This window comes from Anomaloglossus baeobatrachus, chromosome 5 (genome assembly GCF_048569485.1).
Source record: "Anomaloglossus baeobatrachus isolate aAnoBae1 chromosome 5, aAnoBae1.hap1, whole genome shotgun sequence".
In the NCBI taxonomy this organism is placed as follows: domain Eukaryota; kingdom Metazoa; phylum Chordata; class Amphibia; order Anura; family Aromobatidae; genus Anomaloglossus; species Anomaloglossus baeobatrachus.
The window spans coordinates 385,438,138-385,460,438 of NC_134357.1; the positions used below are offsets into that span (position 1 = coordinate 385,438,138).

The window sequence follows — 22,301 nt, forward strand, 5'->3', positions numbered from 1 at the left end:
TGATAAAGAAGGGAATTTTGTTTACTTACCGTAAATTCCTTTTCTTCTAGCTCCAATTGGGAGACCCAGACAATTGGGTGTATAGCTACTGCCTCCGGAGGCCACACAAAGTATTACACTCAAAAGTGTAAGGCCCCTCCCCTTCTGGCTATACACCCTCCCGTGGGAGCACGGGCTCCTCAGTTTTAGTGCAAAAGCAAGAAGGAGGAAAGCCAATAACTGTTTTAAATACAAATTCAATCCGAGAAACAACCTCGGAGAACTGAACTGTTCAACATGAACATGTGCACCCGAAAAAAACAAACTTCCTAAGGAAACAGGGCGGGTGCTGGGTCTCCCAATTGGAGCTAGAAGAAAAGGAATTTACGGTAAGTAAACAAAATTCCCTTCTTTGTCGCTCCTAATTGGGAGACCCAGACAATTGGGACGTCCAAAAGCAGTCCCTGGGTGGGTAAAAGAATACCTCGTGATAGGGCCGTCAAACAGCCCTTTCCTACAGGTGAGCCACCGCCGCCTGAAGGACTTGCCTACCTAGGCCGGCATCCGCCGAAGCGTAGGTATGCACCTGATAATGCTTGGTAAAAGTGTGCAGACTCGACCAGGTAGCCGCCTGGCACACCTGCTGAGCCGTAGCCTGGTGCCGTAATGCCCAGGACGCACCCACGGCTCTGGTAGAATGGGCCTTCAGTCCTGATGGAATCGGAAGCCCAGCAGAACGGTAGGTGTGAAGAATTGGTTCCTTGATCCAACGCGCAAGGGTGGATTTGGAAGCTTGCAAACCTTTACGCTGACCAGCGACAAGGACAAAGAGTGCATCCGAGCGGCGCAGAGGCGCCGTGCGGGAAATGTAGATCCTGAGTGCTCCCACCAGATCCAATAAATGCAAACCTTTTTCAAATTGGTGAACTGGATGCGGACACAGACGGTAAAGTGATATCTTGATTGAGATGAAAGGAAGATACCACCTTGGGAAGAAATTCTGGAATTGGACGCAGAACTACCTTGTCCTGGTGAAACACCAGGAATGGAGATCTGCATGATAACGCCGCCAGCTCGGACACTCTCCGAAGAGACGTGACCGCCACTAGAAAGGCCACTTTCTGTGAAAGACGAGAAAGGGAAACCTCCTTCATAGGCTCGAAAGGCGGCTTTTGGAGAGCAATTAGAACCTTGTTCAGGTCCCAGGGCTCCAACGGCCGCTTGTAAGGGGGGACGATATGACAAACCCCTTGCAGGAACGTGCGTACCTGAGGAAGTCGCGCCAGGCGTTTCTGAAAAAATACGGATAGCGCGGAGACTTGACCCTTAAGGGAGCCAAGCGACAAACCTTTTTCCAACCCAGACTGCAGGAAGGAAAGAAAAGTAGGCAATGCAAAAGGCCAGGGAGAAACTCCCTGAGCAGAGCACCAAGATAGGAATATCCTCCACGTCCTGTGGTAGATCTTGGCGGAGGATGGCTTCCTAGCCTGTCTCATGGTGGCAACCACTTCATGAGATAAACCTGAGGCCGCTAGGATCCAGGACTCAATGGCCACAGTGTCAGGTTCAGGGCCGCAGAATTCAGATGGAAAAACGGCCCTTGAGACAGCAAGTCTGGACGGTCTGGTAGTGCCCACGGATGGCCTACCGTGAGGTGCCACAGATCCGGGTACCACGACCTCCTTGGCCAGTCTGGAGCGACGAGAATGGCGCGGCGGCAGTCGGACCTGATTTTGCGGAGCACTCTGGGCAACAATGCCAGAGGTGGGAACACATACGGTAGCCGGAACTGCGACCAATCTTGAACTAAGGCGTCTGCCGCCAGAGCTCTGTGATCGTGAGACCGTGCCATGAAAACCGGGACCTTGTTGTTGTGCCGTGACGCCATCAGGTCGACGTCCGGCATCCCCCAGCGGCGACAGATCTCCTGAAACACGTCCGGGTGAAGAGACCATTCCCCTGCGTCCATGCCCTGGCGACTGAGAGTCTGCTTCCCAGTTTTCTACGCCTGGGATGTGAACTGCGGATATGGTGGATGCCGTGTCTTCCACCCACGTCAGAATCCGCCGGACTTCCTGGAAGGCTTGCCGACTGCGTGTTCCCCCTTGGTGGTTGATGTATGCCACCGCTGTGGAGTTGTCCGACTGAATTCGGATCTGCTTGCCTTCCAGCCACTGTTGGAAGGCTTGTAGGGCAAGATAGACTGCTCTGATCTCCAGAACATTGATCTGAAGGGTGGACTCTTTCCGAGTCCACGTACCTTGAGCCCTGTGGTGGAGAAACACTGCTCCCCACCCTGATAGACTCGCATCTGTCGTGACCACCGCCCAGGATGGGGGTAGGAACGACTTTCCTTTTGACAATGAGGTGGGAAGAAGCCACCACCGGAGATTCCTTGGCTGCCTGAGAGAGGGAGACCTCCCTGTCGAGGGACGTCGACTTCCCGTCCCATTGGCGGAGAATGTCCCATTGTAGTGGACGCAGATGAAACTGCGCAAAAGGAACTGCTTCCATTGCTGCTACCATCTTCCCTAGGAAGTGCATGAGGCGCCTCAAGGGGTGCGACTGGCCCTGAAGGAGAGATTGCACCCCTATCTGTAGCGAGCACTGTTTGTCCAGTGGAAGTTTCACTATCGCTGAGAGAGTATGAAACTCCATGCCAAGATATGTTAGTGATTGGGTCGGGGTTAGATTTGACTTTGAAAAGTTGATGATCCACCCGAAACTCTGGAGAGTCTTCAGTGCCACGTTCAGGCTGTGTTGGCATGCCTCTTGAGAGGGTGCCTTGATAAGTAGATCGTCCAAATACGGGATCACGGAGTGACCTTGCGAGTGCAGGACTGCTACTACTGCTGCCATGACCTTGGTGAAGACCCGAGGGGCTGTCGCCAGCCCGAAAGGTAGAGCTACGAACTGCAGGTGTTCGCTTCCTATAACGAAGCGTAGAAAACGCTGATGCTCTGGCGCAATTGGCACGTGGAGATAAGCATCCTTGATGTCTATTGATGCTAGGAAATCTCCTTGAGACATTGAGGCGATAACGGAGCGGAGAGATTCCATCCGGAACCTCCTGGTTTTTACGTGTTTGTTGAGCAGCTTTAGATCCAGGACGGGACGGAACGACCCGTCTTTCTTTGGCACCACAAACAAATTGGAGTAAAAACCGTGGCCTTGTTCCTGAAGAGGAACAGAAGTCACCACTCCTTCCGCCTTTAGAGCGGACACCGCTTGTAGCAGAGCATCGGCTCGGTCGGGCGGTGGGGAAGTTCTGAAGAAGTGAGTTGGAGGACGAGAGCTGAACTCTATCCTGTACCCGTGAGACAGAATGTCTCTCACCCAACGGTCTTTGACCTGTGACAGCCAAATGTCGCCAAAGCGGGAGAGCCTGCCACCGACCGAGGATGCGGAGAGAGGAGGCTGAGAGTCATGAGGAAGCCGTCTTGGTAACGGTTCTTCCGGCTGGCTTTTTTGGGCGTGATTGAGTCCGCCAAGAATCTGAGCCCCTCTGATCCTTTTGGACGAGTAGAATTGGGACCTGCCTGAGCCTCGAAAGGACCGAAAACCAGACTGTCCCCTCCTCTGTTGGGGTTTGTTTTGTCTGGGCTGAGGTAAGGATGAATCCTTACCCTTGGAGTGTTTAATGATTTCATCCAAACGCTCACCAAACAATCGGTCACGAGAAAAAGGCAAACTGGTTAAGCACTTCTTGGAAGAAGAATCTGCCTTCCATTCTCTCAACCACAGGGCTCTGCGTAAAACCACAGAGTTGGCTGACGCCACCGCCGTACGGCTCGTAGAGTCTAGGACAGCATTAATCGCGTAAGACGCGAATGCAGACATTTGAGAGGTCAAGGGTGCCACCTGCGGAGCAGATGTACGTGTGACCGTGTCGACCTGTGTAAGCCCAGCTGAAATAGCTTGGAGTGCCCATACGGCTGCGAATGCTGGCGCCAACGACGCTCCAATCGCTTCATAGATGGATTTTAACCAGAGCTCCATCTGTCTGTCAGTGGCATCTTTAAGTGCCGCCCCATCTTCCACTGCAACTAGAGATCTGGCTGCAAGCCTGGAGATTGGAGGGTCCACCTTGGGACACTGTGTCCAGCCCTTGACCACGTCAGGGGGAAAAGGATAGCGTGTATCTTTAAGCCGTTTAGAAAAACGCTTATCTGGATAAGCGTGGTGTTTCTGGATTGCGTCTCTAAAGTCAGAGTGGTCCAGAAAAGTGCTTAATTTACGCTTGGGATACCTGAAATGGAATTTCTCCTGCTGTGAAGCTGCCTCCTCCGCAAGAGGAGCTGGTGGAGAAATATCTAACATCTTATTGATGGACGCTATAAGATCATTCACTATGGCGTCACCATCCGGGGTATCTAGATTGAGAGCGGCCCCAGCATCAGACTCCTGATCAGTTACATCCGCCTCATCACACAGAGAGTCGTCCCGCTGGGACCCTGACCAGTGTGATGAAGTTGAGGGTCGCTCATAGCGAGCCCGCTTAGGTTGTCTGGGACTGTCGTCCGAGTCAGAGCCGTCACCCTGGGGTGCATGTGACACCCCCGGAGCTAGGAAGTGGTCCAGCTGAGGGGGACAAGGTGGCAATGAATCAACAGTGCCACAGGGGCCGAGCACTGCACACAATGGGGGTCAGTGGAACCTGCCGGTAGAGTAGCCCCACATGCGGTACAAGCAGCATATAAAGTCCGTGCCTTGGCACTTTTGCGGACGACATGCTGTTGTCTCCTTGAGAAATCTAAGGAGGGTATATAGCAGAAAATCACCAGCGACTGTACATTGCAAAGTATTGCCAGCACAAAATACAAAGTACACTATGGCACAAGTGGGGGAGAGCCCTTGAGGGCTGCTTACCGCCCGCTGAAAAGCGGGTGTGAGGTCGTAGAATCCCTTGTCTGAGTCTCCCCTCTGCAGCTCAGCGTGCAGGCAGGAATGGCTGCCGGCGTCCTGTGAAGAGGGGCGGACCGTGGGCGTCACAAACAAAAGTGCGGGAAACTGCGTCCCACTGTGCCTAGTGTGAGGGCTGGAGTATGTAAAACAGACTCCAGCTCTTAGCGCTGCTGGTCTGTACAGCGTCCCGCCCTCCTCCTGACTGGCAGGTCTGGGGGCGGGAACGATACGAACTAGGCCGCAAAAGCCGGGGACTGTAGTAATCTAGCGCGGCCGTCATATATGCACGGCCAGCGCGGAAGTCCCCGGCGCACCACAAATCCCAGCCGCGACGCAGTAAAAACTGACCCCCGCGGCCGGATCGGCCGATCGTACTAAGTCACCTCACTCAGCAGAGCTGTAGTGAGTAACGGCACAAGCGCAGCAGCGCTGTTTACCCCGGCGCACTAACACACCCAGCAATGCTGCAGTGTGCGTGCGATAAGCACGGGGACACGGAGTACCTTGATGGAGCAGGGTCCTGTCCCTGAGGAAACTCTGCTCCGTATCCAGCAGATCCTCCAGGGGCTGTGGATGGAGCACGGCCTCAGTGCCCGGAGACCGGTAAAGTCCCACTTCACCCAGAGCCCTAATGGGGATGGGGAAGGAATCAGCATGTGGGCTCCAGCCTCCGTACCCGCAATGGGTACCTCAACCTTAACAAACACCGCCGACAGAAAGTGGGGTGAGAAGGGAGCATGCTGGGGGCCCTCGTATGGGCCCTCTTTTCTTCCATCCGACATAGTCAGCAGCTGCTGCTGACTAAACAGTGGAGCTATGCGTGGATGTCTGGCCTCCTTCGCACAAAGCATAAAACTGAGGAGCCCGTGATCCCACGGGGGGGTGTATAGCCAGAAGGGGAGGGGCCTTACACTTTTAAGTGTAGTACTTTGTGTGGCCTCCGGAGGCAGTAGCTATACACCCAATTGTCTGGGTCTCCCAATTAGGAGCGACAAAGAAATTCTTGTTTCTGCAAGGAAAGTCCACAAAGGATATTCATGGTGATATGTCGCAGACATTGGAGGATCAATGCCCTTCATGTTTCACAGTTAGGCTATGTGCGCACGTTGCGTAAATACATGCAGTTACGCTGCGCTTTGTAGCGCAGCGTAACTGCATGCGTCCTGCGTCCCCTGCACAGTCTATGGAGATTGTGCAGGGGACGTGCGCACGTGGCGTTTTAGAGCGCAGCGCTTCGGCTTCTGCCGAAGCGCTGCGTTCTAAGAAGTGACATGTCACTTCTTCCGTGCGCTTTGCCGGCAGCCCCTGCTCTGTCTATGGGAGGAGCTGCAGGCAGAGCGCATGGAATCTGCTTTTTTTTTTCACTACGGACATTTCTGCAGCGATTTAAAGCGCACATGTGCTCTTCAGATCGCTACAGAAATTTCTGCAGTGACTGTACGCAACGTGCGCACATAGCCTTAAGAATGGGCCACTTCAGCACCAATGATGAGGAACGTCCTGGACGACCAAGAGTGGTTGTTGTTCTGGAGATCGTCGATGCTGTGCACAACCTCATACTGGAGAATCAACGAATTTCAGCTAAAGCAATAGCAGACATCATGGGGATTTCCCCGTGAACGCGTTTGTGTCATTATCCATGAACATTTGGACATGAGGAATCTATCTGCAAAGTGGGTCCCCAAGTGTTTGACAACAGATCAGAGAAGCATGCGAGTGAAAACTTCCCGGTCCATTTGTCAGCATTTCTGGACTGATAAGAACTTCCTGGATGGACTGGTCACTATGGATGAGACCTGGATTTATTTGTATGACCCTGAAAACAAGGAGCAGTCAAAAGAGTGGAGGCACAGTGGTTCTCCTCGTCCAAAGTGATTCAGGGTGCAAAAATCAGCCACTAAGAACACAGACACAATCACCTGAGAGGAGGGTGTGCTGCTAGTGGACTACCTTCAAAAGGGTTCCACCATCAATGCAAGGTATTACATTGAACTTTTGGACCAATTGAAGGCAGCTCTGAAGGACAAAAGGAGTGGCAAGCTGTCCAAAGGAATCTTGTGTCTGCAAGACAATGCCTCCGCTCACACTACACAAGTGACCACGGCAAAACTAGCAGAGGTGGGCTTCCAGTTGGTTAACCACCCACCTTATTCACCAGATCTAGCTCCCTCTGACAATCATCTATTTCCAAATCTGAAGAAAAACCATCAAGGGTACCAAATTTCACACCATTTCTGATGCCATGGCTGCTACGGATGCCTGGTTTGAGGCACAACTTAAGACTTTTTGCTAGGCTTACAGAACGTGGAGATTATGTGGAATATTTAGTTTCATCATCCTATCTCGTTTCTTTCTGGGTAAAGCCAAAGACTTATCAGCAGCCCCTCATATTTAATCACAAACTCCAGAGAAACAATTATCTGAAGCCCATCGGTAATACTGTAGCAGCTGTAACCACTTTTGCAGATGGATGGGAAACCGCACACCTCACTGAAGTGTAGACGTCCTGACTGTTATAGATGTCGACAGGTCAGTCTCAAATCAAGCAAAATACATTGATCACTAAAAAGTAAAGCCCCTGCTCCAAAGACTTGCCCAAAAAAGCCGGATAATTTGGTAACAAATTTGGACACTTCAGCATAGAATCCCAATCTGCAGGGCGACCGTACGTAATGGTCACAATGAAGTCTATGTATTTGTAGACAGAAGGCTGCTACGCTTGGGTTGACTTATGACTTGAATAGGGCATCTGATCATACAGGGCTGCTCTGGTTTTACTAATATTTCAGCAAGTCTGATGTATACCCAGCATCAAAATTTACCTCTGGGTCACATTCATGTACCGTGCCACACTGGCGATGCCCCACTGTCCTAGATTAGGAAGCAGCTGAGCCCCAGCAGGCAGGACAACACAACAGCTCAAGTCCCTGCTGAACATTGGTGGCACCTGTAGTTTCCTGCCCTGCCCAGTTGTCATGGTCAGTGCAGGCCTCGGCGGCTTTCTATAGTAGGACAGTGCTAGGGCTCTAATACAGCTCTGGAGAAGGTGTTCAATGGGCCAAAATAGGATCTTTTACAACTTCACTGGTAATGTACATCTCATAGGAACTAAAAGGAAGTGGCAGCAGTTCTAATGCTATGTGCGAACGCTGCGTTTTTTTGACGCTGCGTTTTTGGCCAATAAAAACGCACAAAACCGCACCCGCGTAAAAAAAAACGCGTCAAAAACTTATGCGTTTTTACTGCGATTTGGTGCATTTTTGGCTGCGTTTTGCTGCGTTTTTCCAATGCATTGCATGGGCGGAAAACGCAGAAAAACGCAGGAAAGAATTGACATAAGGCCAAAAACGCACCCGAAAATCGCGCAAAAACGCCACGAAAAACGCACTGTGCGCACATAGCCTAAGGCTGCTTTCACACATCCGGTTTTTCCTGTGCGGCACAATTTGGCGCTTTGCAGAAAAACCGCAACTGTTTTTTGTTGCCGCCGGTTGCGTTTTTTTGCACAGACTTTCATTAGTGCCGTATTGTGCCGCATGGGCTTGTGTTCCATCCGGTTTTTGCCGCATGCGGCAGATTTAGCCAATCCAGCGGCCGAATGGAATGTTGCCTGGCACTTTTTTTGTCCGGGGGAAAAAAAAAAACAAAAAAAAAAAAAACCGCATTCCGCCGCTTCCGGAGCGATTTGTAATGCATGCCTATGGACACCGTATGTGGCGTCCTGCCGCAAACATCGCATCTGCCCGGCGCATGCTCAGTAGCGTGCCGCAAGCGGCAAAAAACGGGCGGCCCGCATGTAAAAAAAACACTTATGCAAAGGATGCGGTTTTGTCGCCGCATAGGTTTTAGAGCCGGATTGGCCGGCTCTGCTAAAACCGGAGGTGTGAAAGCAGCCTTAGAGGGAGTTGGGCTTATTGTCATGGGGCAACCATGAGTACGCCACAAGTGTGATAGACGTGGGTTACAAGGCCATGCCTATCTATCCCCAGAATAGGGGTCCCAAAACACGGGATGGCCAAAAGCCACTGGATCCAGGTGTAGAATCAATAGTTGGCATGGCTTTTTCCATTTGCCTATACAAAAATTAAGCCTGCTGAGCAAGTGTGACAGGCAGGAGAGGTATGGAAGGCATTGTGTGGATATGCCAGAAGTGTCTAATGCAGGGGCAGTGCTGGAAAACCGCTGCATAACCATTTCAGAGCCCCATAGAGGAGAATAAGGCTGTGTGTGCATATTGCATTTTTTGATGCAGTGTGTTGCTCAAAACTGGATCCTTATGCCAGAAAAGTCAGAGAATTCTGAAGTGCTGTGCGCATGTTGCTTCTTTTTTCTTTGCAGTCTCAAGTGATAGCATATCCGAACGCACCAAGGTGGGAAGGCTCATTTAAAGGGGTTGTCTGGTCTAAACAGTTATTGCTATGACTAAGAACACACTATGTGCAAGGACGCGTTTCAAGCACATTCTCCTGTCCATGATGTTGGATTTTTAATGAATTTTGAATAAAGAAGTTCTTTCTCCAATTTTACCGGATACCACAAGAGTGCTGGATCTTTGTTTTCCTTTGTTGTAATCAGCGATGCCGTGTAGAATCCGTGCACCCGCTTCCTAGCTGAGCTGGCCACTTCTCTTGCATTGTCTGCAGTCTGTGTCCCTCTACGTGACGGCAGACTTGTGAATTCTCAGTCACTGTGCACTGTGAGGAACCGGAGGTTTCAAAGTTGGAAACGGCAGTCACATGACCGCCGGACAGAATTCGACTAGATGGGCGTGGCCTCACCCAATAAACTTGCATTGAGCAAGGCCACGCCCATCTAGTCGGATTCTGGCCGAGTATACGCATATCGCGCCCACGTGACCGCTGTTTCCGACTCAAACCTCACAGTACACAATTGTGAGGACTCACCAGTCTACTGTCAAAAAGGGACACTGACTGCAGACTTATGGATTTAGACCAGACAGCCAGTTTGTCAAAACCTCACTGTGACCCTTTGATAGTAAAAAGACAAGAACCGCACACTGATCACACGGGGCCCTTTTTCACGTATATGGTCAAACACAGACATCTTCCTGTGCTGCGGATTCATTTATTCCCAGGCCTGGCATCAATTCTCTAAATAATTTGTCAGCAGGTTTCTGAAAACAGTATGATGTAGGGTTAAAGACCCTGATTCCTGTGATGTGTCACTTATTAGGCTTTCTGGTGTAGTTTTGATAAAAAAAAAAATCACTGCATTATCAGCTGTAGATCTAGTAGTTCTCTGAATGCTGCTGAGCTCTGCACACTACTGATCATAGGCAGAAAACTGCCTATGCACTGTGCACATAGTGGGCTGTCAATCATTGGTGGGGTTACACAGAGCTCATGAATATGGAGAACTACATAGAAGCCAGTTTACTAGTCCGCTTGTGATAAAACTGATTCTATCAAAACTACAGCAAGCAGCCAGTAAATGACATCACAGGAATCAGGGTCACTGCTCCTACATCATACTGCTCTCAGATTACATAGTAAAACCTGGTGACAATCCCTTTAACCACATAAATAGCGACCGTGGTCTGACTTCCTGCCCCGGGGTGCAGCCTGATCCGAGGAATCGGCACAATAAGGGCCGCAGGACACGGCCTATGCAATCCCAGGGGCTTTATGGCGGAAGCCACATTACACGGGTCACTGATGGCTGCACAGTACAGTACGGTACGGATGGAAGGAGGGCCCAATACTCCACAGCACTGTGTGACGGGCCGCAGCCAGCATACACAGAAGCATAAGATTCCTGGCTGTTGATGGTGGGAGAACTACAGCTCCCAGCATGCCCAGCGCAGCCCCGCACGGAGGCTCCTGTCCCCACATGGGCTCTGCTTCCCGGCACTTCAGTACTAGGCCGCTCGTCAACCCAACATGTTGGGCCACCACCCCCTGCGCCGCTCCCTCAGCCTCGGCCTCCCATTGGACGGCCGCCACCCGGCTCCATCTCTACTAGCGAGCCTATTGGCTGATCGCTTGTGGCGGGCAGGTTAGGCTGTGCATTGGCGGTTAGAAGAGGCCCAAGCACGGCCCTTTCCTAGCACACGGTAACCGGCAACCTGTCACCTCCCCACCCGAGCGGTGTCCGCTCTACAGCTGTGCTGCCCGAAACACTGCCCTGGCGCCCCCGGCCCCGTTATTCCCGTGCAGCCTCGCAGACCCCGGCTTTTTCCTTTATTACCTGGTTCTCGATGGCCGCCTGCTCCAGAAACTTCTGCGCCGCCTCCAACTCATTGCGGTCTAAAGGAGACAGAGAGCGTGGTAGAATTAGCCCCTATTCCGTCCTGCAGGCCCTGACTGCTGTCACACCCGGTAGCCCACCCTGTGCCCACTACACCCAACCCTTTACTATTTGGTCTCCTAGCCACCACTATCGGCTCACTCACCGGGAGATACGGTCTTCTCGAGGATGGTGATAAGCTCCATGCGGGCGGTACCGGGTCACTGCTCGGGCGCTGCCGGGCGGTCTGCCGGAGGGAGGAAGGGAGCGTGGCGCGGAGGGATTCAGGCGCGCAGTGCAAGAGAGGTGGAGTTCGATCGCGCACTGATATCAGCCGGATCTCACTTTACGCTCAGCCCGCTGATTGGTGCCGAGCACGCTGCGGCTCTAGTCATTGCCGCTAAGGCTTGTGGGATGGAGGGGCGGGATCTCAGCTGAGGGCTGGGTAAGAAGACCCATGTGACTGCAGGTGCTGAGCGCCGGGAGTTGTCATTGACTGCGCTTTGTGCATGGCTGCAGTGAGGGAATGGAACGCAGCGAGGGGACAGCAGCAGAGACTGGATGGGCTGCAACGAAGGGATAGGCAACAGGGAAAGGGCTGGGCTGCAGTGGAGAGGTCGGGACGGGCTGCAGCAAGGGGAAGGATTGCAGCGAGGTTACGGGCAACAGCGAGGGGCTGAGCTGCAGGGAGGGGTTAAGTTGCAGTGTAGGGTACGGGCTGGGCTGCACTGAGGGGATGGGTCGGGTTGCAGTGGATGGGCTGGGCTGTAGTGGAGGGGTTGGGATTTGTTGCAGTGGAGGAAACGGCTGCAGTGAGGGGACAGGTAGCAGTGACAGGCTGGGCTGCAGTGAGGGGTCGGGTTGCAGTGCAGGAGATGCGACTGGTGGTTTGCAGTAAGGTGACAGGCTGGGCTGCAGTGAGGGGACACTAGCAGTAACAGGATGGGCTGCAGTGAGGGGACAAGTAGCAGTGACAGGCTGGGCTGCAGTGAGGGGACAGGTAGCAGTGACAGGCTGGGCTGCAGTGAGGGGACAGGTAGCAGTGACAGGCTGGGCTGCAGTAAGGGGACAGGTAGCAGTGACAGGCCGGGCTGCAGTGAGGGGACAGGTAGCAGTGACAGGCTGGGCTGCAGTAAGGGGACAGGTAGCAGTGACCGGTTGGGCTGCAGGGAGGGGAAAGGTAGCAGTAACAGGCTGGGCTGCAGGGAGGGGACCGGTAGTGACAGGCTGAGCTGCAGGGAGGGGATCGGTAGTGACAGGCTGGGCTGCAGGGAGGGAACAGGTAGCAGTGACAGGCTGGGCTGCAGTAAGGGGACAGGTAGCAGTGACAGGCTGGGCTGCAGTAAGGGGACAGGTACCAGTGACAGGCCGGGCTGCAGTGAGGGTACAGGTAGCATTGACAGGTTGGGCTGCAGGGAGGGGACAGGTAGCAGTAACAGGCTGGGCTGTAGGGAGGGGACAGGTAGCATTGACAGGCTGGGCTGCAGGGAGGGGACAGGTAGCATTGACAGGCTGGGCTGCAGGGAGGGGACAGGTAGCAGTAACAGGCTGGGCTGCAGTGAGGGATCAGGTAGCAGTGACAGGCTGTGCTTCAGTGAGGGGACAGGTAGCAGTGACAGACTGGGCTGCAGTGAGGGGACAGGTAGCAGTGACAGGCTGGGCTGCAGTGAGAAAATAGGACTTCTGTGCTGCATTGAGGGGAAGGATAGGACAGGCTGCAGTGAGGAGACGGGCCGGGCTGCAGTGAACGGACAGCAAAACAACCAGAAATCTTACTCTAGTGGCTGTGCTGATTCAATTTGATACACTTTATATCAGCATGCCACTGGGTCTAAGAACGCCTGATCAGTGGGGTTCATTGTTAATTGTCATCTATGTCCGGAGAACCTTTACAACAGAGGTGCGCAACATCTTTTGTCCAAAGGCCACATTTTTCGTACTGAACCAATCTCCCATCCGATCGGGCCCTCGCGATGATGTCGTGTGGTACCGATCATTGCCATGGTGACCTGGACGACTTCTGGGTCCCCTAGCTATGGAAAGCCTCTGGGATCATGCTAGGAGCAGGAGTCAATGCAGCACTGACATCTGTAATAGTGATGGGCAGTCCGGCTCTTTTTGGTGATCTGGTTCCCATGGCTCCGCTCACCAAAAAGTGCCGGCTCTTTTGGCTCGTTCCTGGCTCCCTATTAAATATGTGTTCATTGTAGGTCAGGGTTCCCCAACTCCAGTCCTCGAGGGCCGCCAACAGTGCATGTTTTCAGGATTTCCTTAGCATTGCATGGGTGTTGGAATCATCAACTGTGCAGGTGATTAAATGATCATATGTGCAATACTAAGGAAATCCTGAAAACATGCACTGTTGGCGGCCCTTGAGGACTGGAATTGGGGACCCATGTTGTAGGTGAACACATTTAATCTTGTGTTAACGCTGCCGAAACCATTCCCACCCATGGCTACACCCCGCCCACTCACAATGAACCAATTAATTTGCTAAGCGGGCGGGGTTGTGTTCAGGTGGGCGGGGTTTCACTGACAAAACACCAAAATCTTACGCCCAGTGAGAGCCATTTAGAGAATTTAGTGGCGCTCACTGGGGATCCGGCTCCTGTCAGTCACTGCAGGGAGCCGGATCTTTCTGTCAGATCGTTCGCGACCGACACATCACTAATCTTTAATGTATTGCAGTGCTGGTGCATTGCTATACATTATATTAGCGATCAGGGCAATAAAAGGTAACGTGCCATATAGGGACTAAGTAAATAAAAAAAATTGTAAAATATTATTAAAAAAATTAGAAAATGAACAAAAATTAAAAGCTAATTAACCCCTTCAGAAAACACCATAAAAAAAGCAAAAACTGTCTTTTCATTATACAGCTGACAAAAAAGTGGAATAAAACACAATTAAATAAAAATGATATAGCTGAAAACATCATCTTGTCCCACTAAAACAGGCCGTCATATAGCTCCCTCAGCGAACAATAGAAAAGTAATCGCTCTCAAAGTGCAGCAATGCAAAAAGTATTTTTATTTCTGTAAAATTGTCTTTATGGTGTAAAAATGGCAAAACATGAAAACAACAATATAAATATGGAATCGCTGTAATCATACTGAACTGAAGAATAAAGCGGTCATCACTTTTACAAAACGGTGAATGGCAGGGGGAAAAAAATGAAAACAATTCCTGAGTGGCTGTTTTTTCTTGACTCTGCCTCACAAAAAGCAGAATAAAAAGCGATCAAAAACTATTGTTTGGCCCAAAAATGGTACCAATAAAAATTCCAACTCCTCTTGAAAAAAAAACAAGCCTTCACATGGCGGCAGAAGAATAGATAAACGATAGTCTTTAAAATTCGGTGATGGGAAAAACTTTAGTTTGTAAACAAAAAAAAACTTAGTGTAATTGTGGGCTATCCTAAAAGAACCTATATAAATCTTGTATCACTGTAATTGTTGACCTGAGAAATAAAGCCGCCTAATCACGTATACCGCAAGGTGAACGGCTTAAAGAAATAAAGCCAATTCTTCTACTGCTGTTGATTAGTTTATTCTGCCTCCCAAAGATCGCAGTAAGGCGTAGCTCACAATTATCCTGCGCTATATGCTGAGTACTTAAACAGGGGTTTACGTGTAAATCTCTGAAATATTGGTTTCAATGTACAATGGACAATTCATTATAATGAGGCAGAAAAAGTCACTTTGAACTCCAGTCTGGCCTGTGGTCCGGTGGTGTCCATCTTTTTACATGTCTTTTTAGACGTGCTCAAAAGTGCGATGAGCAACAGTTTTGTGCATCTTTGAAAGACGGACACCGATGAACAGAGGATAAGCGGAGATCGGAGTAAGGACTTTTTCACACGTCAGTCAAGAAAATTTAAAATTGCCTGTGACCCTCTCAGTGTTCTCTCTAGCATCCAGAGATCAGGCACTCCTATACTCATTTGTCCCCGGCACTGCTCTCCGTGGTGCTGATATCTCCCGCGCTGCTGTCTTCCCGCTGCTGTTATTTCCGGGTCGTGGTGCAGTGAATATTCATGAATATAATTAACTGGCTTTGAAGCAGGAGACAGCAGAGGCCAGAGACAGCATTGCTGGAGACAGGTGAGTATAAAAATCATTTTATTTTACAGGCACGTGTTTTCTCTGGTACGCGTCACACGGATCACACCACTGTGGTCTGTGTGACATCCATGATGCCAGAGAAAAACAGACTTGTATCCATGCGGAACACACGGACATGAGTGTGCGCCGCACGGAAACACGGTCAGTGAGAAATCACTGATGTGTGCGCAGACCCACTGTTTTTAATGGGTCTGCGTATATCCGGTATGTGTAAAAACAGCAACATACGTAACGGAATCACTGACTTGTGAAGAAGGCTTAACTCTGCTGCCTCATTAGTGAATGGTTCTGTCTGGGGTTTCATGTATCACGTGAATCACGTATTTCCGAAATGTAGATGGAAACCCTATTGCAAGTGCTCAGCATAAAACACAGGATAAGGTGAAACTGATCCAAAATGTTCTATACCCCAAATTGCCACCAAATAACATACAACTCAACCCCCAAAAACACAAGTCCTCAGGTCCGTCATCTCTTAACGGAAATGCAGGGAGCTTCCTTGTTACTGGTAACACAAAGGCTCTGGAGAAGCGCTATGGTTCCCACCCCAAAAAAGAAATCCAGCAAAATCTGCGCTCCCAAATGCCCCCTTCATTTCTGAGCCCCACAATGTGCCTAAACCACAATTAAAGGCCACATATTTGGCATTGTTGTAGTGAGGAATCCATTTACTGGGTGTGTGTCTCCAAAAGCAGGAGCTGTGCACAATGTACAGGGCACGACAAGGGCTTATTTCGAATATTTAATTCTGAGCATTCTCTGTGTTTGACTTCACAGGTGTTTTCCAGAGACTAAATCGTCACTAGACACACGTAGATGAATTTCCAGAGGCGTTTTAATTTCCAAATTGTGGTCACTTGGGATTTCTGCTTTCCTGGCACTCAGGGGCACTCAGATGGGGCCCACAAATTATTATTGGAAAATCTGTGTTCCAAAAGTCAAATGGCGCTCCTTCCCTTCCAAGCCCTGTTTTGTGGCCACACAGTACTATAATGTCGCATGTGGGGTATTGCCATGTTCAGGAGAAATTGTGTAGCACATTGGGGGGCCTTTTTTTACCTATTCACCTTGTGAAAATTGAAAATCTGGAGCTAAAACAGCATTTAAGTGGTAAATGTGTAATTATTTGTTGAATTGCCCGTGATGCACAACCGACAGGGGCGAGTGCGATCGCTCATGTGATCGCACGATATATCGTACCGTGTGACGGGGCTTTTACCCTTGTGAAAATGAAAGATTTGGGGTTAAAGGAACATTTTTGTGGTAAAAATTTATTTTTTCATTTTCACAGCTCAAGGCTATAAAATTCTGTAAACCACCTGGGGGTTCAAGGTGCTCACCAAACATGTAGAAAATCTTTAGGGGTTTAGTTTCCAAAATGGGGTCACTTGTGAACGGTTTCCACTTTTTAGGCACATCAGTGGTCTCCAAACGCGACAATGGGTCCGCTAAAGATTCTAGCCAATTGTGCGTTCAAAAAGTCATACGGCGCGCCTTCCCTTCTGAGCCCTGCTGTGCGTTCAAACAGTACTTTTTCACCACATATGTGGGATTATCGCACTCAGCAGATATTGCATAACAAACTGTACTGTGCTTTTCTCTTGGTGCCCTTGTGAAAATGCAAAATTTAGGCCTAAAATAATTTGTGTGGGAAAAAGCAAAATTTTCATTCTTTCATTCCAGATTGCTTTAGTTCCTGTGAAGCACCTAAACGGTTAATTAACATCTTGGATGTGGTTTTGAGCAGTGTGAGGGGTGCAGTTTTTAGAATGTTGTCACTTTTGGGTATTTTCTGTCACCTCGGCCTCTCAAAGTCACTTCAAATGTGATGTGGCCCCTAAAACTATGGTTTTGTAATTGTTGTTGGGAAAATAAGAAATTGCTCATAAACAACCCTTCAAACTTCCTAACCAAAAAAAATTGTTTCAAAAACTGAGTTGATGTAAAGTAGACATATGGCGAATGTTATTTATTAACTATTTTGTACGACATAACTCTTTGTTTTAAGGGAATAGAAATTAAAATTTTCAAACTCTTTGCCAAATATCCAATATTTTCACCAATAAACACAAATAATATCATCCTATATTTACCATTAACATGAAGTACAATATATCACGAAAAAGTATTAACTCTTAATAAGACACTGATCAGAATTGAAATATTGGCCTGGTTCCGAAGGTGAAAGGCTGTAGGGTGAAAGGGTTAAAAATATAATTATAATGCCATCTGGATAAAAATATCTCCTATAGTGTACCCCTGAATAAATAATTGTCTCTCGCTTTGTTTACTGCACAAAATATGACCCCCACAATGACCCCCTTATGATATATTGACTGCACACTATGTCCCCCTTAAAAATTATAACCATCACACAGGCCTCCCATATGAACTATAAGGCCCTGTGCGCACTAGAAAATGGAATTTTTTTAAGAAAATTCCGCAGGCTCTGAAAGATTTCCGCACCCGCGGAAGAAAAACGCACCGAAATCCGCATGTTGCGTTTTGGTGCGGTTTTTCCACGGGTTGGTACATGTGTTTTAATGCATTCAAAGCAAGAAAGAACATTGAAGGGAAAAAAAAAGGTCATTTCTATCTGATATAGATAGATATAGATAGATAGATAATGGATAGATAGATAGATAGAGGGATAGATAAGTAAATAAATAGATAATGGATAGATAGAAGGATGAATAGATAGAAGGATAGATAGATGGATAGATAATAGATAGAGGACAGATCAATCAATAGATAGAGTCCCTGTGAGGACACACTGGATATTACCTGGATTGCCACTGCATCACGGCAATCTGGAAGAGCCGGTGACACTCCGGGACTGTCGCATAATGGATGCGACAGTCCCGGGGCAGCCGCGGGCTGATATTCTCGGCTGCTGGAGGAAGGGGGGGTGGGGGCATTAACCCGGGCCCTCGCCCTCCCCAGCCTGAGAATACCGGGCCGCCACTGTGTGTTTACCTCGGCTGGACGGTAAAAATACGGAGGGGCCCGCATTTTTTATTTTTATATGTACGTTTGATTTCTATGTGCATTCTATATGTCTGTGTGTGAGTGTGATGTCTGTGTGTTTAGTCTCTCCGCTTCCTCTTCCTGTAATAATGACATCACTTCCTTGCAAAATGCAGGGCAATGATGAACATTATGTCCCGAAAAATGCGAAATACCGCAGGGAATAACGCAGGAAAACGCAATGAACCGCACAGAATTTGCTGCCTGCGTTATTCCCTGCGGGATTTCCCGATTACATTACAGTCAATGGAGTGAAATCCCGCAGCGACGTGCGGAAAAGAAGTGACATGCAATTGTTTTTGCTGCGGGAATCCCGCAGCAAAACATGCAGTTGTCAAAATGCGCCTAGTGCGCACAGCATTTTTTTCCCCATAGGATTTGCTGGTGATTCACTGCAGAGATGTTATGAACATTTTCTGCAGCAAAACATGCAGCAAATCCGTGGGTAATCCGCGGGAAATTCCATCTAGTGCGCACAAGGCCTAACTGTCACATTGTCTTTCCTTATGAATATGGCCTCCACACTGTCCTACTTCATGATGCTGTCCTCGTCTTCAGTGTCCCCCAACCCCCAATGCTCCCATCTCTTAATACTGTCCTTCCACAATGCTACTTCTCAATACTCTCCAAGAAATCCTTTTGCTGGACCACATTTTGTGCAGGTCAGGCAGGTCAGACTTAAGGCGGCTTTACACGCTACGATATCGTTAATGTTTTATCGTCGGGGTCACGTTGTTAGTGACGCACATCCGGCGTCATTAACGATATCGCAGCGTGTGACATTAACCAGCGACCTTAAGCGACCTCAAAAATGGTGAAAATCGTTCACCATGGAGAGGTCGTCCCAAGCTCAAAAATCGGTAAGGGTTTATCCATGTTGTTCATCGCTCATGCGGCAGCACACATCGCTATGTGTGACACCGCATGAGCGAGGAACGTCTCCTTACCTGCCGCCGGCCCCAATGTGGAAGGAAGGAGGTGGGCGGGATGTTACGTCCTGCTCATCTCCGCCCCTCCGCTTTGATTGGCCAGCCACTTAGTGACGTCGCAGTGACGTCACTGTGATGCCGAACGTCCCTCCCCCTTGAAGGAGGGATTGTTCGGCAGTCACAGCGACGACGCCAACCAGGTAAGTACGTGTGACGCTGCCGTAGCGATAATGTTCGCTATGGCAGCGATCACAAACAATCGCATGCGCGACGGGAGCGGGTACTTACAGTTAGGTCCAGAAATATTTGGACAGTGACACAAGTTTTGTTATTTTAGCTGTTTACAAAAACATGTTCAGAAATACAATTATATATATAATATGGGCTGAAAGTGCACACTCCCAGCTGCAATATGAGAGTTTTCACATCCAAATCGGAGAAAGGGTTTAGGAATCATAGCTCTGTAATGCATAGCCTCCTCTTTTTCAAGGGACCAAAAGTAATTGGACAAGGGACTCTAAGGGCTGCAATTAACTCTGAAGGCGTCTCCCTCGTTAACCTGTAATCAATGAAGTAGTTAAAAGGTCTGGGGTTGATTACAGGTGTGTGGTTTTGCATTTGGAAGCTGTTGCTGTGACCAGACAACATGCGGTCTAAGGAACTCTCAATTGAGGTGAAGCAGAACATCCTGAGGCTGAAAAAAAATAAAAATTCCATCAGAGAGATAGCAGACATGCTTGGAGTAGCAAAATCAACAGTCGGGTACATTCTGAGAAAAAAGGAATTGACTGGTGAGCTTGGGAACTCAAAAAGGCCTGGGCGTCCACGGATGACAACAGTGGTGGATGATCGCCGCATACTTTCTTTGGTGAACAAGAACCCGTTCACAACATCAACTGAAGTCCAGAACACTCTCAGTGAAGAAGGTGTATCTGTATCTAAGTCAACAGTAAAGAGAAGACTCCATGAAAGTAAATACAAAGGGTTCACATCTAGATGCAAACCATTCATCAATTCCAAAAATAGACAGGCCAGAGTTAAATTTGCTGAAAAACACCTCATGAAGCCAGCTCAGTTCTGGAAAAGTATTCTATGGACAGATGAGACAAAGATCAACCTGTACCAGAATGATGGGAAGAAAAAAGTTTGGAGAAGAAAGGGAACGGCACATGATCCAAGGCACACCACATCCTCTGTAAAACATGGTGGAGGCAACGTAATGGCATGGGCATGCATGGCTTTCAATGACACTGGGTCACTTGTGTTTATTGATGACATAACAGCAGACAAGAGTAGCCGGATGAATTCTGAAGTATACCGGGATATACTTTCAGCCCAGATTCAGCCAAATGCCGCAAAGTTGATCGGACGGCGCTTCATAGTACAGATGGACAATGACCCCAAGCATACAGCCAAAGCTACCCAGGAGTTCATGAGTGCAAAAAAGTGGAACATTCTGTAATGGCCAAGTCAATCACCAGATCTTAACCCAATTGAGCATGCATTTCACTTGCTCAAATCCAGACTTAAGACGGAAAGACCCACAAACAAGCAAGACCTGAAGGCTGCGGCTGTAAAGGCCTGGCAAAGCATTAAGAAGGAGGAAACCCAGCGTTTGGTGATGTCCATGGGTTCCAGACTTAAGGCAGTGATTGCCTCCAAAGGATTCGCAACAAAATATTGAAAATAAAAATATTTTGTTTGGGTTTGGTTTATTTGTCCAATTACTTTTGACCTTCTAAAATGTGGAGTGTTTGTAAAGAAATGTGTACAATTCCTACAATTTCTATCAGATATTTTTGTTCAAACCTTCAAATTAAACGTTACAATCTGCACTTGAATTCTGTTGTAGAGATTTCATTTCAAATCCAATGTGGTGGCATGCTGTTACGGGGGGCTGTCTGATAATAACCGAAAGGAGTATCAGACAGTCAGGGTCCATCGTGCAAAGACTTTGCTGCAGACTATGGCAGAGTGCAATACCTCTGTTAACTCACAGAAGGATATAATAAGTAAGTAAAGCAATTCCTCCCTTACTTGGAGGGTGTGTGGAATGATCTCTGTTAATAATCCCAGAGACAAAGGCAATGTGTGCGAAATGGCACCTACCTAGGTCCGCTCTTCTAGTGGTGCAAAAGAGACGAACAGCAGCGTAAGCCGCACAAAGCTCCTACCTGCGTTCGCTCCACTAGTGTGCGAGGACACGAACCACTAGATATGGCACCTGCCTAGGTCCGCTCTTCTAGTGGTGCAAAAGAGACGAACAGCAGCGTAAGCCGCACAAAGCTCCTACCTCTGTTCGCTCCCCTAGTGTGCGAGGATACGAACAACTGCCAGACGCAGTATAAGGAACGTTACCCTAGCGGCAACGTCCACCTATGAGTAGAATCACAAGGCCCAGCCAGACCATGTGCCTCAGGCACCTGCCTATGTCCGCTCCCCTAAGAGGTAAGGATACGGACAGCAGCCGAAGCTGTAAGGTATAAGAACGCTACCCTGCCGGTAGCGCTCACCTAGCATAGACAGAGGAATGCCTAGAGGAACGCGCACAGAGCGTCTACTCATATGCATGAACCAAGAGGACTGAGCACCATGCGGCGTGTGTCAGGGTCTTATATAGACTCTGTGCCTCATCCAAGATGGAGGACACCAGAGCCAATCCGCTGCCAGAACGACAGGAGTGACGTCATGCTGGCCTATCACCGAGCAAGACGTCACAAGCACATGACCAGCGACCAATCGGCATAGAAGGTGTCAGACATGTGACCTCGTGTCAGCGATGATGTCACCCGCACATGTGCAATGGCTCCAAGATTGGACTTAGTCTCCAGCGCTCGCACATGTGCAGTAGCAAGAAATCTGGACTTAGTCTCCAGCGCTCGCACATGTGCAGTAGCAAGAAATCTGGACATAGTCTCCAGTGCTCGCAGCAACCGTAACACATGCAGAGCCCAACTCGCGAAAATTGTGTCACTGTCCAAATATTTCTGGACCTAACTGTACACGCTCCATATCGCTAGAAATTGCTAGCGATATCGCTACCGTGTAAAGCCCCCTTTAGGCTATGTGTGCATGTTGCATTTTTTCATGC

The 22,301-nt window shown here is 49.1% G+C and overlaps 1 protein-coding gene across 1 annotated transcript in view; it reads right to left on the bottom strand.

The window, feature by feature from the left end:
- The window catches only part of KPNB1 (karyopherin subunit beta 1), a 110,303-nt gene extending 98,843 nt beyond the window's left edge, over positions 1-11,460 (bottom strand). The window contains exons 1-2 of the mRNA XM_075350075.1: positions 11,297-11,460; positions 11,092-11,150 (exon numbers count right to left, since the gene is read on the bottom strand). Of these exons, the coding sequence (XP_075206190.1) occupies positions 11,092-11,150; positions 11,297-11,336 (99 nt within the window). The 5' untranslated portion in view covers positions 11,337-11,460. The remainder of the gene's footprint in view (positions 1-11,091; positions 11,151-11,296) is intronic.
- Between the last annotated feature and the right edge of the window lie 10,841 nt (positions 11,461-22,301).